Source organism: Manis pentadactyla, chromosome 4 (genome assembly GCF_030020395.1).
Source record: "Manis pentadactyla isolate mManPen7 chromosome 4, mManPen7.hap1, whole genome shotgun sequence".
Taxonomy (NCBI): Eukaryota; Metazoa; Chordata; class Mammalia; order Pholidota; family Manidae; genus Manis; species Manis pentadactyla.
The window spans coordinates 42,799,513-42,814,452 of record NC_080022.1 but is presented as its reverse complement, the minus strand read 5'-3'; the positions used below and the strand labels follow the sequence as shown (position 1 = coordinate 42,814,452).

The following is a 14,940-nucleotide window of genomic DNA, read 5'->3' as shown; positions in this document are numbered from 1 at the left end:
GTTTTGGTTTTTTAGGCTCATCTTAATATCTGGGACAAATTAAGGCAGAATATGCAGAAAATCCAAACTAGAGATAAATCAGATATTTTCTTGGAACTTTTTTCTTGGTCTTTTCCTTCTCAGAGTAAGAAGCTATTATCATTACGAAGCATATCTGTGTTCTGAGTTCACTTATAGAACTTGAGATCAACTTATCTTGGCTTAACTGTCTTGCCCCATCACCAAATGCTGTTCTGCTGGTCACACACATAACATGCAGAGCTGGATGGTCTAAGGGGATTGGATCCTGTCCTGATCTGATTAGCACAGGCTCCAAACACCTAAACAAATGAAACCACCCGGCTTTTTACCTCTGACCACCTTTGCGTGAAGTAACATGTTAACAGAAAGGTGGGGCCTGGAAAACTCCCAAGAGTTCTGCTGAGCTCTGAGTAGACTCAGGATCACCAGAGCAGAAGGGAACTTAACAGACAATCTACATAAACCACTCTAACTTTTAACAGCTTAGCAACAGGCCTAGCAAGCAGTTATTTGCTAAGGAGAAGCAAGACTCCTGACTCCTATTCAAGTGCTCTTTTCAAACACACTGCCGCCCTAATAAAGAGCTGTGATTAGGTCAAAGTAACTGTAGATAACATCTAGATAACACAGATTATTTAGAAACTCCACTGTTTCTCGTACTCTCCATCATTTAGAAAACTCTGAACAAAAAGATACACAATAAAAACAAAGATCAGGAAAAGTGATTTTAATGTTCTATTAAACATTCTTCCAAAAGCATTATTTTACCCCATATCTTAATGTTATAAGAATTAACATTAGCATTAGAAAATCTAAGAAGATAAATTAAATGTGGATAATTGATTAAACTCATGAAAAAGGAAAATTGTAACAAAGGACTGAGAGCTTTATAAAATTGAGATTATAATTTCAAAACTGCATCTCAAAGCAAACTATTTGTTCAATTAGTTTTAACAATAGCATTTTATGACACTTAATACACTGATTTTTCAAGAAGGAAACTTATTTAAAAATATTTTTACTTAAAAATAGGCCTGTGTTCAGCTATAGATTTTTCCCCCCCAAGCACTGATCATACTTCTTTTGGGAAGAAAATACCGTTTTGATGACACGAAATGTAAAATTCTTAAGTTTTTTTGTTTTTTTTTTTAAGACATCCCAGCACAGAATTTTAAAAACTGTCAAGGGGAAATAGATGAAGGTCATTAAGTGCACAACACTAATTACTGCTCAGCTATGGATACTTTGTTTCCTCCCTAGTTTTCCCAAGGAAAACTTGAATTGAATCTTCAGCAGAATAATTCTAAATAAAATTTATAAACAAAATAAGAGCTTTTGTTTACATAGTTTTTCCATTTTGCTGTTCCTAATTTTATTCTGAAACTCAATTTTACCCCAGACCATAATTACCATGTTAGCTTTGTAATGCACAGTTGTACACACTTCAGCAAAGCAGGGGTGCACCGTCAGGCTCCATTCACCTGAGCTGAGGGAAAACAGAATTGGTCGCACTCATTTTAAAAACAAATCTCAGCTATTTGCCAATGTATAGTTTCAGTCTAATTCTGACAATGAAATATATGGATATGTATCTATATATCTCATCTTGATTCTCAATGGTAGGCAAAGGGAGTTCTTCACAGCTTAGCTTTGCCCGGCTCAAGCTGAAGATTTTGTAACTTCATAGCCAGACCCATGTTGCCAGTGATTTTCAGTTTGCCTTGAAAGAAGGCCTGTGAGTAAGAAGAAAGAAAATTTATTAACTTAAGTGTTTTTTTTGTTTTGAAACTGCTGATATTTCTAGACTATCCAGCCCTGAGATCATTTATTTTACAGGTCTCTTAAACTTTCTTCAAAATATGAAACTTGGCTTTTTAGAATAGATTCAGTACCAAATTCCTGAAAAGGAAGGATTTGAAAAAGCCATGCTTTACATAGAGCAGTCAAGAGACACATCTCTCCCAAATGTCTTTTCTTAAACACTGTCTACCTTAGAAACTGTCTACCTATCCGCCTTCCTCAAAGGTAGTACATTTTCCAAATATTAAGCAAAGTGAGTTCATACTAGATCGATTTTGTTTAAAAATATTATAAGTGGAACAGGAATATAAACTTAAATTTTCAGTAGTCTGCTGGGAGAAAAACCACATGATTAACACACTTAGAAACTCTTGGGATTCAAAATAATGTGGATGAAATGTCACCAATTTTTTTCCCTTTTTTGGTATACATGATAAAGGATTTATCCCTACAGTGGGAAGCCAGGCAGCCTGCCCGAGACTGAGGTGCCTGTGTTAAGCTTTCACTCAGTAAGAAGTATAGACCCAATTCGAAGTGCAGAGCCACAAGTTGTTCCATTTAACAACTGCCTGGGATTAGATCACATGGTATTTGCTAAATTTATCATGTAATAAAATCCCCATAAAACTTTAGAGAAATAGAAACATTGGGAGCACAGCATAATTTCTCTATGATTGCAGTCTTCTAACTCATTCGTAAGGGCAAGATGAAAAAATTTCCAGTAGCCTTAGCTTTTTCAGCAAGAACAAAAGCTCTTCTGCCTCATCCATGGGAATGAGCAGAGCTCTGCTTTTTCTACACCTTTTGGTAAGGGTGACTAATTCTTTCTTTTTCCTCCTCCTCTGTCTGGACAAACTAAATATTTCCTTTCTATATGGCACGCAGCCTTCTGTCTGATGACTTAAAGGTCAGGTGTCTCAGAACACAATATATTTAACATATGTCCTTTAAAAATATGGACCAGTAGTACCTCCAAGAGAAACTCACCATCTTTCCCTTTGTTAAATTTCAAGAAAAAACTAACTTTTAGTTACTAATTATATGGAAAAAACATGAATCTTCACCCTTTAGCAAATCCAAACATAAGGATCATTTAATCTGGGCCCCAGGTGTTCCTCGTGTGTGGCTTCACACTGGAGAGCACACTGCTCTGTTTCAACTGTAGCCAAACACTGAAATTCTAAGTTCCACCCCATTTAATGGTTTCCAGTCAAATCCTACACTGAGCACAAGGGAGGGTCATTAGTACATTAACAGAAAGCTCTGCCATCTCTATCATTAATTCCTTTGGGTACTAACAGGTGTTCAAGAAAAGTAAGCTGATACTTCACTCCCCAAAACTGGAGGTAAACAGATAAATAGATAATGAGGGCAGCTGATGTGTGAAGTCTGATCACCCTGCCAAGGAAGTGCATGGAGCAGTTGGTGGGAAGGAGGAAGACAGCCAGCTCCTGTACTGGTGGCCTCTATTTTGCCCAGATTTTTGGAGCAAATGCAGTGGGTACAAATGTCAGTTCCAGTGGTGTGTTTTCAGTTGAAATATCACAGAGGCAAGTTGCTCTATCTCATCAAAGCATCAACTGAAATATGCTTAGTTGCTTAGAAAAAGCATTTTAAAAAGGAGTATGAGTGGTAGTCAGACTTAGTTGTTTTATCTCATCTTTTGAATTACCAAGGGACCACAGGAACAAGACCTAAAACAAATCAGGCTGAGGTTACAATGGAAAGAAGCATCTTAGTTTCTTTCTTGTTATGCTAATGAAAGCTCAGAATGTTGAGTCTGTTCAATATTGTGCAACTAAAGACCCTTAATAATTTGGAGATCTGGGAAAATCTATACAAGGCATAAGTACATTTTAAACAAATACAATTTAACTGCTGAAAAGCTAAAAATGTCAGGCATCATGCCAAACCTGCTGACATCAGACAAATAAGATGTGATTTGTTCCACTGAAACACAATCTAACAGGAAAGAGACAGGCACATTGTGACTAACATGACAAGTTGCTAAACTAACAGTCCAGCAAGCGGCCCAAAAGAGGGACTGGCTGTAGGCTCCCCAACAACTTGGAAGGTCATTTTGGAGATAATTATCTGAGCTAATTTTGAAAGACAAGGAGTTAGTAAGAAAGGACAGTTGAGGCAAAAAGATCATACTTTATTCACACTGCTCCCTCCCTCCGCCCAGACTGCTACTTTCCATCTGTGCACTGCTGACTCCTGGTCACCCTTATGTCTCAGCTCCAGTGTTGCTTGTCTGTGATGGTCCAGGAAGACATGGCTGCTCCATCCCCTACCCTCTCCAGACCACATGCCAGGCATGGCACCTCAGATACTTGGCTGCATTTACTCTTTTGCAGATCTGTCTCATACCAAATTGTGGATGCCCTGAGCACAGGAACCATGTCTTATTTATCTGGGTATTTCCAGCACACAGAATAGTATCTGGCACACAGTTTGCTCCACAAATGTTTGTCATTAAATTAACATTTTGGGAAACACTGACTTTTGTGGGTTTGACCACTCTGCAGTTTATGGTATGAGGCTGAGAAAGGAGATGAAGTTGAACAGGCTAAAAGACCCACCTACTGGAAGGATAAGAGCTCCATCATACTTACCGACTGAGGATTCATTTTACCAGTCATTAAAGCCAGTAAATCCGAGTCAGCCATTGTGATTGTGCAGTCAGCCTTCTTATCTACAACAGAGATATGTAGGAGAAAGGAGAAAAGGAAAGCATTCTATTTCATGTATACTTATTAGTCAAAAGCCACTGACTGCAAAAGAATCACATCCAATACCATAGCAGTGTGGGGAAATGGGTATTCATGTATACTTCTATGGCAGACTGGTAAAATGTGGCATAAATTACAAGCAACCTCAGTATTTTAACACCATTAAATTGTTTAAATAAATTACAGTATTCAAATAACGGATACACTCCAGCCATTAGATAATGTGGTTCTACATTTATTGACCTGACAAAATGTTCAAGTTACACCATTAATGATACTGTTATATAAGCCAATTACAAAACAAGCTGTGAGCATGGTCCGTTTTTGCTTAAAAGCAGACATGCATAACATATGCATAGGAAAAATATCTGTAAACTTAGACACCAATATATTGGTAATCGTTACTGTGGCGCACAGACTCTAAGGTGCCTCTCCCAACCCCCACCCTCCTGGTGTTCATGGCCTTTGTATAATTCCCCTTCCCTTCAGTGTGGGCAGAACCTGCAACCTGCTTCTGGTCAATAGAATGTGCCAAAGGAGATGGGATGTCATTCCTATGTTTTATATATAAGATTGTCTTGCTAGTGGACTTACTCTCCTGCTGGCCTCAAATAAGCAAGCTGCTGTGCTGTGAACTACACATGGAATGGGCCACATGGCAGGGTACTAGACTTTCAGAGCTAAGGGCAGACTCTGGCCTATAGCCTGTAAAAAACTGAAGCCATCATTCAGAGCTGCAAAGAAATGAATCCTGTTACCAACCTGAGTAAACTCCGACATGACCTTTCCCCAGTCCAGCCTCCAGATGATAACTCTGCCCTGGCCAACACCTGAACTGCAGCCTGTGAGACCCTATGCAGAGACCCAGCTAGGCTTTCCTCAGCCAACTTACCCATGGAAACTGTGAGGTCATAAATGTGTGCAATGTTTTAAGCCACTAATTTGCTGCAATTTGTTATGCAATAATAGAAAATTAATACAGTTATCTAGATCAGGGGTTAACAAACTTTTTCTGTAAAAGATCAGACACTAAGGATTTCTGCCTTTTTGGGCCAGTAGGTCTCTATCTTGACTACTGAAGTGTGCCTCTGTAATGCAAAAACCACCAGAGATAATATATTAACAAATCAGTGTGACTACGATCCAATAAAACTATTTTCAAAACAGAAAAGATATTTGCAATTCACATAACCGATAAAGTTGTATCCAGAATATATTTTAAAAATTCTATTACTCACTACACAAGGGTACAAAGGGCATATAAAAGTGTAGGAAAAGGGTCTGTTTGCGTTTATACAGAAGATCAAAGCCTAATTGGGCTACCCCGAAAATGAACTAAGATACGATATGAAAGAGAACTTCCAACATCAGCACTCTCTGGAAGACTCATGACAGAAGATGATCATCAAAAAACCCCAACAGCTGTAGATGCACTCATCCCATCAGCTCCTGGACTTGCCATGGGAATGAAGGAGATATCTAAGCTGGCCTGTGCATACAGTAAAACAACAAATTTGACTGGATCTATACTGTTGGAACTCAATCAAGAATTAAGAGAAGTGCAAATTGTAGCACTCCAAAATCTTACAACTACAGACTATTTACTGTTAAAAGAACATAAGGGATGTGAACATTCCCCAGGAATGGGTTGTTTTAATTTGTCTGATTTCTCTCAGACTGTTCAAGTTCAGTTGGACAATATCCACCATATCATAGATAAGTTTTCAAAAATGCCTAAGGTGCCTAACTGGTTTTCTTGGTTTCACTGGAGATGGCTGGTAATTACAGGTATGCTTTGGTTATGTAACTATACTCCTATTATGTTAATGTGTGTGCCCAATTTAAGTAGTAGCTTAAAACCTATACATGCTGAAGTTACTCTACAAGAAGATATGTCAAAGAAATAATCAATCTTCCCATGTTTTCTTCCGCCTGCTACTTCTATAGCTTTTCTTCTTCCTTCCTAATTACAACCCTTAAATAGAATTCGTGCCTCATATCAAATTTACCGAGTATCATAATTCTTCCAAGTGGTAAAGATACCTCAAGACAAATGCTGGGCATAGAAGCTACAGGGCATAAATATGCAAAGAAATAAAAAGCTAACCATTTCAAACAATAAGGCTTCTCTCTCACTTACCAACTTTACATTTCCCTGTATGGCCCCAGAAGATGACTGGTTAGCCAGAGACGGGTAAGATTCCTCAAGGGAGGAACAACCTAAGACAGGCACAGTCACAGGGGGGTCATCAGGTGAGAAATTGGGGATCAACAGAGGTGAGGCTTAGAACCTCACCCCCCCGTTCTGAGAGAAATCTTCTGCATACGTGGATGTTTTATTGCCCTGGTCTAGCTTGGATTAACACATAGTCTACAGGCACACACCTGATCATCTACATTTGCTCTCTTACAACACTAAACTATGTTTTCTACCTTTATCTTGTATCTACCTACCACTTCAGCATTTTATTAAAAATAATAATAATAAAGAGAGAAATGTGGTATCCACATATAAATCAAGTATAAAACCAAATGAGTATTCATATTTGAACTGACTGTTTATAGTTCATAATGCATGAGCAAAACCGAAAGTTGCTGTGATGACTGCCCTTGTACTGTTCACTATGTAACTTATTCATTATGTAAGAATTCGTTCTCCATGTAAGAACTTGTTTGTTATGCCTCAGAAGATTGGAGACTGACGAAAATTAGGCTTGGGGTGGATTAATGATTGTGCATTGAGCATTGACTCCCCTATACAGAATTTTATTGTTGTTAACAACCATTTGATCAATAAATATGAGAGATGCCCTCACAAAAATAAAAATAAAAATAAAAAAAATAAAGGACAGACTTCCAATGGTAAAATAAATAAGTAACCGAGATGTAATGTATAGCATAAGGAATATAGTCAAGATATTGTAACAGCTTGGTAGGGTGATAGCTGGAACCTAGAATTATGTATATAAATGTTTTATCACTGTGTTGTACACTTGAAACTAATGTAATGTAATACTGTGCATCAACTACCCTTCAATAAAAAATAATTATCTAAAAAAAAAAGAAAACACTAAAGACTTTAAAATAAGTATTTTTAACTTTTTCTGAGTTAGTGAATGAGAACCAAAAAAAAAAAAAGAAACAAGACAGAAGACTAATGAATAAATAATAGGTGAAAATGAAAAAAAAAAATTCTATTACTCAATTAGAAAAGGTTAGATAATCCAACACAAAAAATGGACAAATAAAAGAAGATCTCTAAATGGGCCAAAATAGCACATGGAACAGTGCTCAACCTCATTCCTCACCAGGAAAAGGCAAATAAAAAGCATGGATGACATACTACTACATACCTACTAGAATGAATGGCTAAAAAAAAGCATACCCATGCTGGTTTGGATGGGAGCAACTAAAGGATCAATACAGTGCTGGAGTGACTGTAAAATCACTCCACTTTAGAAAACAGTCTGGAAGCTTCTTGTAAAGTTAAACATAAATATGCCATATGATCTCACAATCCTAGTCTTAGGTATTAATGCAATACAAATGAAGACATGTGTTTGCACTAAAAACTGTATGTTAATGTTCAAGTGGCTTTATTCAAATTGTCAAAATCTAGGAGAAAAAACCAAATGTGCATCAACTGGTAAGTGGATGAACTATTCAGCAACAAAAAGAACAAACTACTGATGAAACATGCAACAATATGATTGAATCTCAGTGAAAGAAGCAGGCTCAAAAAGCTACATACTATGATTCCATTTCTGGAAAAAGTAAAAACTACAGGGACAGAAATCAGGTCAGTGGTTGCCAGTGCCTGAGGGTGGGAGAAGGGGATTGACTACAAAGGGACATAAGGACACTTTTTGGGGTGATAGGAATATTTTATATCTTGGTTTTTGGTGATGGTTACACAACTATATGCATTTGTCTACATTCACAGAATTGTACATCTAAAAAGAGATTTTATTACACATAAATTATACCTCAGTGTCTGACTTAAAAGTAACCAACAAGCCAAAGTATTATAAAAAATGTGGAGCAAATGAAACTTTCATATAATGTGGAAGAGAACGTAAAATAGTATATCCATCAAAAAACTTTATTTATACTGTACCTTATGACCTAGTATTTCTACTCCTGGTTATAGGCCAAACAGAAATGAGTATGTTATGTCCATTAAAAGGCACATATGAGAATGTTCGTAACAGTTTTATTCATAAGGCCCTAAAATGGAAACACTGTAAAGATACATCAGTAATGTACAATGGAATGAATAAATAAATTCTGGTGCATTCACTTGGTAAAAGTGAACTACTGCTACACCCAACAATATCAAAGAATCTTACAATGCTGAATGAAGGAAGTCAGACATAAAAGAGTAAATATTGTATGGTTCCATTTATATGAATTTCTAAAATTCAGAACAGTGGTTCCTTTTAGGAATAGATGGTGATGGAAGAGGCTTTGAGGGGGACTTCTAGAATGCTGGTAACATTCTGCATCTTGATCTGGGAGATGTATTCATTTGTAAACATTTAACAAGCTGTACACTTCAGATTTATGCCCTTTATTACAGGCTAGACTTCAATAAAAATTTTACACAAAACAAAAAAATAGACGGTGGGTTGGATTTGGTCCACAGGCCATAGTTCGTCAACCCCTGAACAAAGATGGTGAGATTACAGTAATTTTTTCACTTTCTTTTTTCTATTTTTTCTTATAGAATATATATTATACAAAGTTTTAAAAATATTAATTTAATATCATGAAAGTAAAATTTTTTAAAAAGACTACAACAAAGACTCCAGTATTTCACTGCCAGATCAGCCATATCTGCCTTGGATAAATGAGAGGTTACATGCAAAAGGAAAAATTCACCAAGAAAACAAAATTTCAGCAGTGTTTTCAGGCAATCGGTATAACAGTAGTACTCGAACAGGTGGCTCCTCCTCAAATTAAAGTTGCCTCTCCCCAAAACCAAGTCACTTTCTATCTCACTATTCTATTTTTCTTCATTGCACTTATCTGGTTACTTTACTTATTTGTATATATATTTTCTGTCTGTGTTTGTTCAGTAGCATGAAAAGTTTAGGAGGATAGAGCCCTTATCAGCTTTGTTTACTGCTATATCCCCAGGTCCTTAAAGAGTGCTTAACACAGAAAGAGCACTCAACAGATAACTGTTGAATAAGTAAGTAGATTATGTAAAGTTCAAAAGATTATCAAAGTATATGACACAATAACTAATCAGATAATCTTTGCCTTACAAAAGAGAGGACTTAAAACAGATAGGGGTAGCTATGATCTGAATGTTTGTATCAGCTCCCCAAAACTTATACATTGAAATCCTAATGCTCATGCAATATTATGAGTAGGTGGGGCCATTGGTAGGTCATGAGGGTGTAACCCTAATGAATGGGATTAATGCCTTACAAAAGGCTCCACAGAGAAACCTACCCCCTTTCACCATGTAAGCCTGCTGAGAGAAGGCATTTGCTGTGTACCAGGAAGAGGGCCCTCTCTAAACATGACCATGCCAGTGCCTAGATCTTGGACTTACAGCCTCCAGAATTATGAGAAATAAATTTCTATTCTTTATAAGCTGCGCAGTCTGTGGTATTTTGTTATAGCAGCCTGAACAGACTAAGATGGGGTGAGCTGTTAAAGCATAGCATGACCATTATTAAATAATTAAAACAACATTGAAAGTCAAAAGCTTTTATTATATGTCTTACTCAGGGATAACCCCTAAAAAGACTGAAATTCAATTGCCATTTCATCATTGCCTCTAACAAATTTTTCTTATTATTGGAAAAAAGGTGCAAAACTTCAAAAATGAAGGTATTTATAATCTAAAAAATCCAGTTCTCTTGTAGATTTGTAACATCAAAGAGTAGGGAGAAAAAAGCTAGTAAATTGAGATAAGTTAGACTTGATGTATAGTTGGACTTGATCCTAATATTCCAAGAAAAAACTCTTAAGTCATTGGAAAATGACTTCAGGAAGTCAAGTGTGCTACTGCTATAGAATCAGCATTTACTGAGTTCTCACTATGCTGAACACTTCACGTACATGGACCCATCTGATCTTTAGAACAACCTTAGGACATCTGATCTTTAGAACAACTTTAGGAGAGTCGGAGAGGTCAAACAACTTACCTAAGACCACACAGCTGAGCAGCTGAGCTAGGTCTGAAAGCAGATTCCTGCTGCAAAAGCCCATACTCCCAACTCCTAAGCTCTATAGCTTTTTCTTGTTACAGGAAGGATACAAACATTCAACAGCTCATTTTTAATTAGGCCTTCACCAGTTTATTAGCATCTGATGAATCTCAGATGCTTTCTCAGTTCCCCAAGTCCTTTTGAGAAGTCTTAGATAAGTCTGATGTGTTCAAGCAAAATTAACGTTTAACATATGGGTTGGGGAGGAAACAGTGATTTACTGAGCACTTACTATGCTAAAGTGCCTTAAATAATTTATCCTTATAACAACTCCATGGAGAGAAATTTTCTTATCATTTTCTAGATGAGAAAATCGGACTAAGGGAAAGTATACACCTACATAAGTGACAGCCCACATCTGAACCTGGTTTGGGTGTCTCCAAAGGCTATGTATGTTCCTTCTACTGTACCTTTGGGATGGGAGACTGACGCTTTCTATATCATGTTCCCCATAAAGGAGCAGGGTTGGGAACTCAAGAAAGTGCTAAGAGTATAGAATAAAGGAATGGAAGACTAATGTGTCATATTAGATTAATCAAAGTTGGCTTTCTGGAGATAATGCTATGTGAGTCATTTCAAAGGAGAGGAAAGAGGGGCAGAATTCACAGAGAAACATACCTAGGCAGGAAGAAAAGATGATAGAAAATGCTTACAACGTGAAAGTTCTTAATATAACCATCTACAATAATCATTACCAAACTCTTAGAATATAAACAAATGAAATACACTTAAATACATCTTACTTCCATAACAGTAAGTACATGCCACCACGTACACACAGTCACACTGTGTACATGCCAAAAGAACTAGCAATTCTCTTTAAGATGCCAGTTCAAACTAGGAGAGGTTATTAATGCTTAATGTAGCTGATCTCTAACAAATGGTCATTTGTTGACTGATGTAAAAGGAGCTGGCAATTTCCAGTTAGTGGCTTTTACTGGGTAGGTGCATATTTCAAAGCCACGCCTGGCTGCCAACAAGTGTCAGTTTCAGCAGAAATTACCCTGCCGCGGGGTAAAATCCCTTCAGGTCTGGGATGAGGGTACCTGATGTGAGGAGAGCTCACTGCCAGAGTACTTATGTAGGGAGCAGAGGTTTTATGAAATTATCCAATAGCTTTCCATAAGCATAACATCTTTCATGATACAAAAGCACCAATCAACAATGTTTTTTTAATTTTGGAGAGATTTTTTAAAAATCACCTTAATATCTGCCTGGGCATATCAGAATATAATCCTGAAGTAACTATTAAATCATTTTTAAAAACTGGCACTATTTTGCAGAATTATTTCTAAGAGCTATAAAGTCTAGATGAAGCATTTGGTTTTTATTCTTATACCACATTCGCATGGCAGCTCATAGGATGAAAACATATAGTTATTTATCTGCCCACTCATTTTGAGGGGAAAAAAAAAAGGCAATAGTTCAGGAACTTTCCACAACAACGCCATGCTGCCCTTACTAGATGCCCTTACTACCTCCTCAACTCTTACTTTGGTGATCTCTAGTTGATTTCCTTATTCAATAGCACTTACAGTACTACTCAACATTTTCTCCTGTCCTCAAGCTCTAAACTCTATTCCAGGAGCTTTGTCAACCTCCTCTACCTCAAAATGCACCTGAATACGTGTCTACCCTCTCATGGAAAGAAGTATGCAGCCCTCCTTGCTAAGGCTAACTCTCTCCCTATGCTCCTGATGTCATCCTCTCCTCCAGGACCTCCCTCAACAATGCATCAATAATGAAACTCCATCTTTGAAAGACCTCTTTTTCCTACAAGGCTTCCAGGTCCCATCAACTTCATCCCAAACATTCATGGTAACTACCATGTAACAACATCCTTTCTTTCTCACTGCCAAAACTCAGGATATCCTTTTTGCTCACTTAGTGGTAACATCAGTTCTCCTAATTGTTCTTTCTGCTTCTGATTTCTTCCTTTCCAATTCACCAGGTCTAATGAACCAGCTTCATCCTCTAAAACACAGCTCTTACTTTCACTTTTCCATTTAGAAAGCTATAATGGATTGACTATATAGCAAATCATTTTCAAAGTTCATTAGCATGGTATTTTAAGCCCTCCAAAAAGTAGATTCCCATCCATCATGCTTCTTAATTGTACCAGGCTCTCTCCAACAAGAGAAACATAACCTACAATACAGCTACCATATTGAATGCTTTAGTAAGCATCATTTATTCATCCTGCTGTTCATTTTTTAATTATTTATTTTATTGAAGGCCTACCATCTAACAAGTACTCTATCCTAGGCATGGAAAATGCAGCAGTGAACCTAACAGGCAAAAAGCTCTGCTTTTATGCAGCTTATAATTCAAGTGGGGATGATGGACAATAAACAAGAAAACAAGTAAAACATTATACTGTAAACCAGATGGCAATAAGTCCTATAAAGAAACGTAAGTCAGAAAAGAACAAAGAGGGAACGGTAATGGGGATGTGATTTAAAACTGTGGTTAGGGAAGGGCTCACTGAGAAGGTGACATTTGGGCAAAGATGCAAAGGAAATGAGAAAACAAGCAATGAGGATATTTAAGGGAAGATGATTCCAGGTAGTGGAAACAGAGTAACAAGCCCCTGAATTGGGAATAGCTCACATCTAAGCAAGGCCAGTGTGATGCAGTGAAGGGAGGTAGAGAGAAATATGACAGTGAACACTGGGGCCTGGTCACGTGGTACCACTGTATGAACTCTGGCTGTTACTACACATGAGCTGAAAGCCATTATGGTTTTGAGCAGTGGAGGGTCACAATCTGGCTTAAGTTTTAAAGTAATCATTCCAGCTGGTGTGTGGAGAAGAACCTGTAGGGGGCAAGGTTAGAAATAGGGAGACCAGACAAAAAAAATAATGGAGGCTTAGCCCAATGTTGTAGTACTAGAGGAGAACTGAATTTGCTGATGGATTAGATTATGGAGTATAAGAAAAAGAGAAGCCAATGAGGACTTCAGGGTTTCTGGACTGAGGAACTAGTAGAACAGAAGAACAATTTACCAAGATGAGGAAGACAGTAGGAGGAGTATATAATTAAAAGTGAGTGGGTAGAAAATCAGTTGTTTTTTTTACATGTTAGCTTTTGGATACCTATTAAGTATTCAAGTAAACTTATCAATCAAGCAGCTGAATATACACCTTGGACTTCAGTGGCTGGGTCCACACTAAAGGTATCTGAGAGCTGTCAGTATAGAGATGGCTTTAAAAGCATGAGACTGGAGGAGATCCCCAGGGAGTAAATGTAGATAGAACTGAGCCTTGGAGCATTCCAACATTTAGAAATTTGGAAATGAGGAGAGAACAGAAAGAGAGGCTAGAAGGAGCTACCAGTAGGTAAGAGGAAAGCCTGGAATTATAATACCATCAAGGCTGGAAATTAACCACTGACCCATGAACCAACATGGTGCTCATTAGTGACCCTCCCTGATAAGAATAGTTTTGGGATAGTAATGAGGACAAAAGCTGACTAGACTCTGTTCAAGACTGGGATGAGAAAAAGTGGTGATAGTGAGTAAAGATAGGTCTTTTGAGGCCACATAACCATGTACTGGACCATACGCCTTACAGGTTAAGAGAGAATCCTCTTAATCCTCACATCAACCCTATGAAATAGGTACCATTTATTATTCCCATTTACAGATGAGAAAACTGAGGCTGAAAAAGTTCAGTAACTTGTTAAAGGTGGAGATCTGTGAGTGACAGGGCTGACTTCAAAACAAGCTTGTCTAATTCCGAAGCCTAAGACTGGCAACTCTCAACCTTTGGGAGGGGGAAGCCATGACCTATTCCTGTGCCCAAGGATTCATTTGTTCTTTAAGAAGGTTCTATACCTCTAAGGTCAGCCCTTTTGTGGAACACCAAAGCACACTCCTGTTTTCCTTTGCAAACTTGTCAGCGCTCCCATAAATGGAGTCATTACTGCACTTACCTGAGTTAGGAAGCACTGATCCTTTGCCATTCTTCACATCCACCACCCAGGTGGCTTCTTTACCACCAGGGCCATCCTTCACCTTGAAGGCAAAAATACCACCAATTTTCTTCACAAATTGTTCCCCTTCCTGGAAAGAAAAATAACACTGGGAGTTATATTGAGTTCATTTCTCTGGCTTTTCCCCCAAATTAAATGTTTAAATAGACACATGATGTGAGCAGCTG

The 14,940-nt window shown here is 37.7% G+C and overlaps 1 protein-coding gene across 1 annotated transcript in view; it reads right to left on the bottom strand.

The window, feature by feature from the left end:
- Positions 1 to 733: 733 nt before the first annotated feature.
- Positions 734 to 14,940, bottom strand: part of SCP2 (sterol carrier protein 2) — a 141,542-nt gene continuing 127,335 nt past the window's right edge. Inside the window, exons 14-16 of the mRNA XM_036892782.2 lie at positions 14,714 to 14,843; positions 4,440 to 4,519; positions 734 to 1,754 (exon numbers count right to left, since the gene is read on the bottom strand). Coding sequence (XP_036748677.2) covers positions 1,659 to 1,754; positions 4,440 to 4,519; positions 14,714 to 14,843 — 306 coding nt within the window. The 3' untranslated portion in view covers positions 734 to 1,658. The remainder of the gene's footprint in view (positions 1,755 to 4,439; positions 4,520 to 14,713; positions 14,844 to 14,940) is intronic.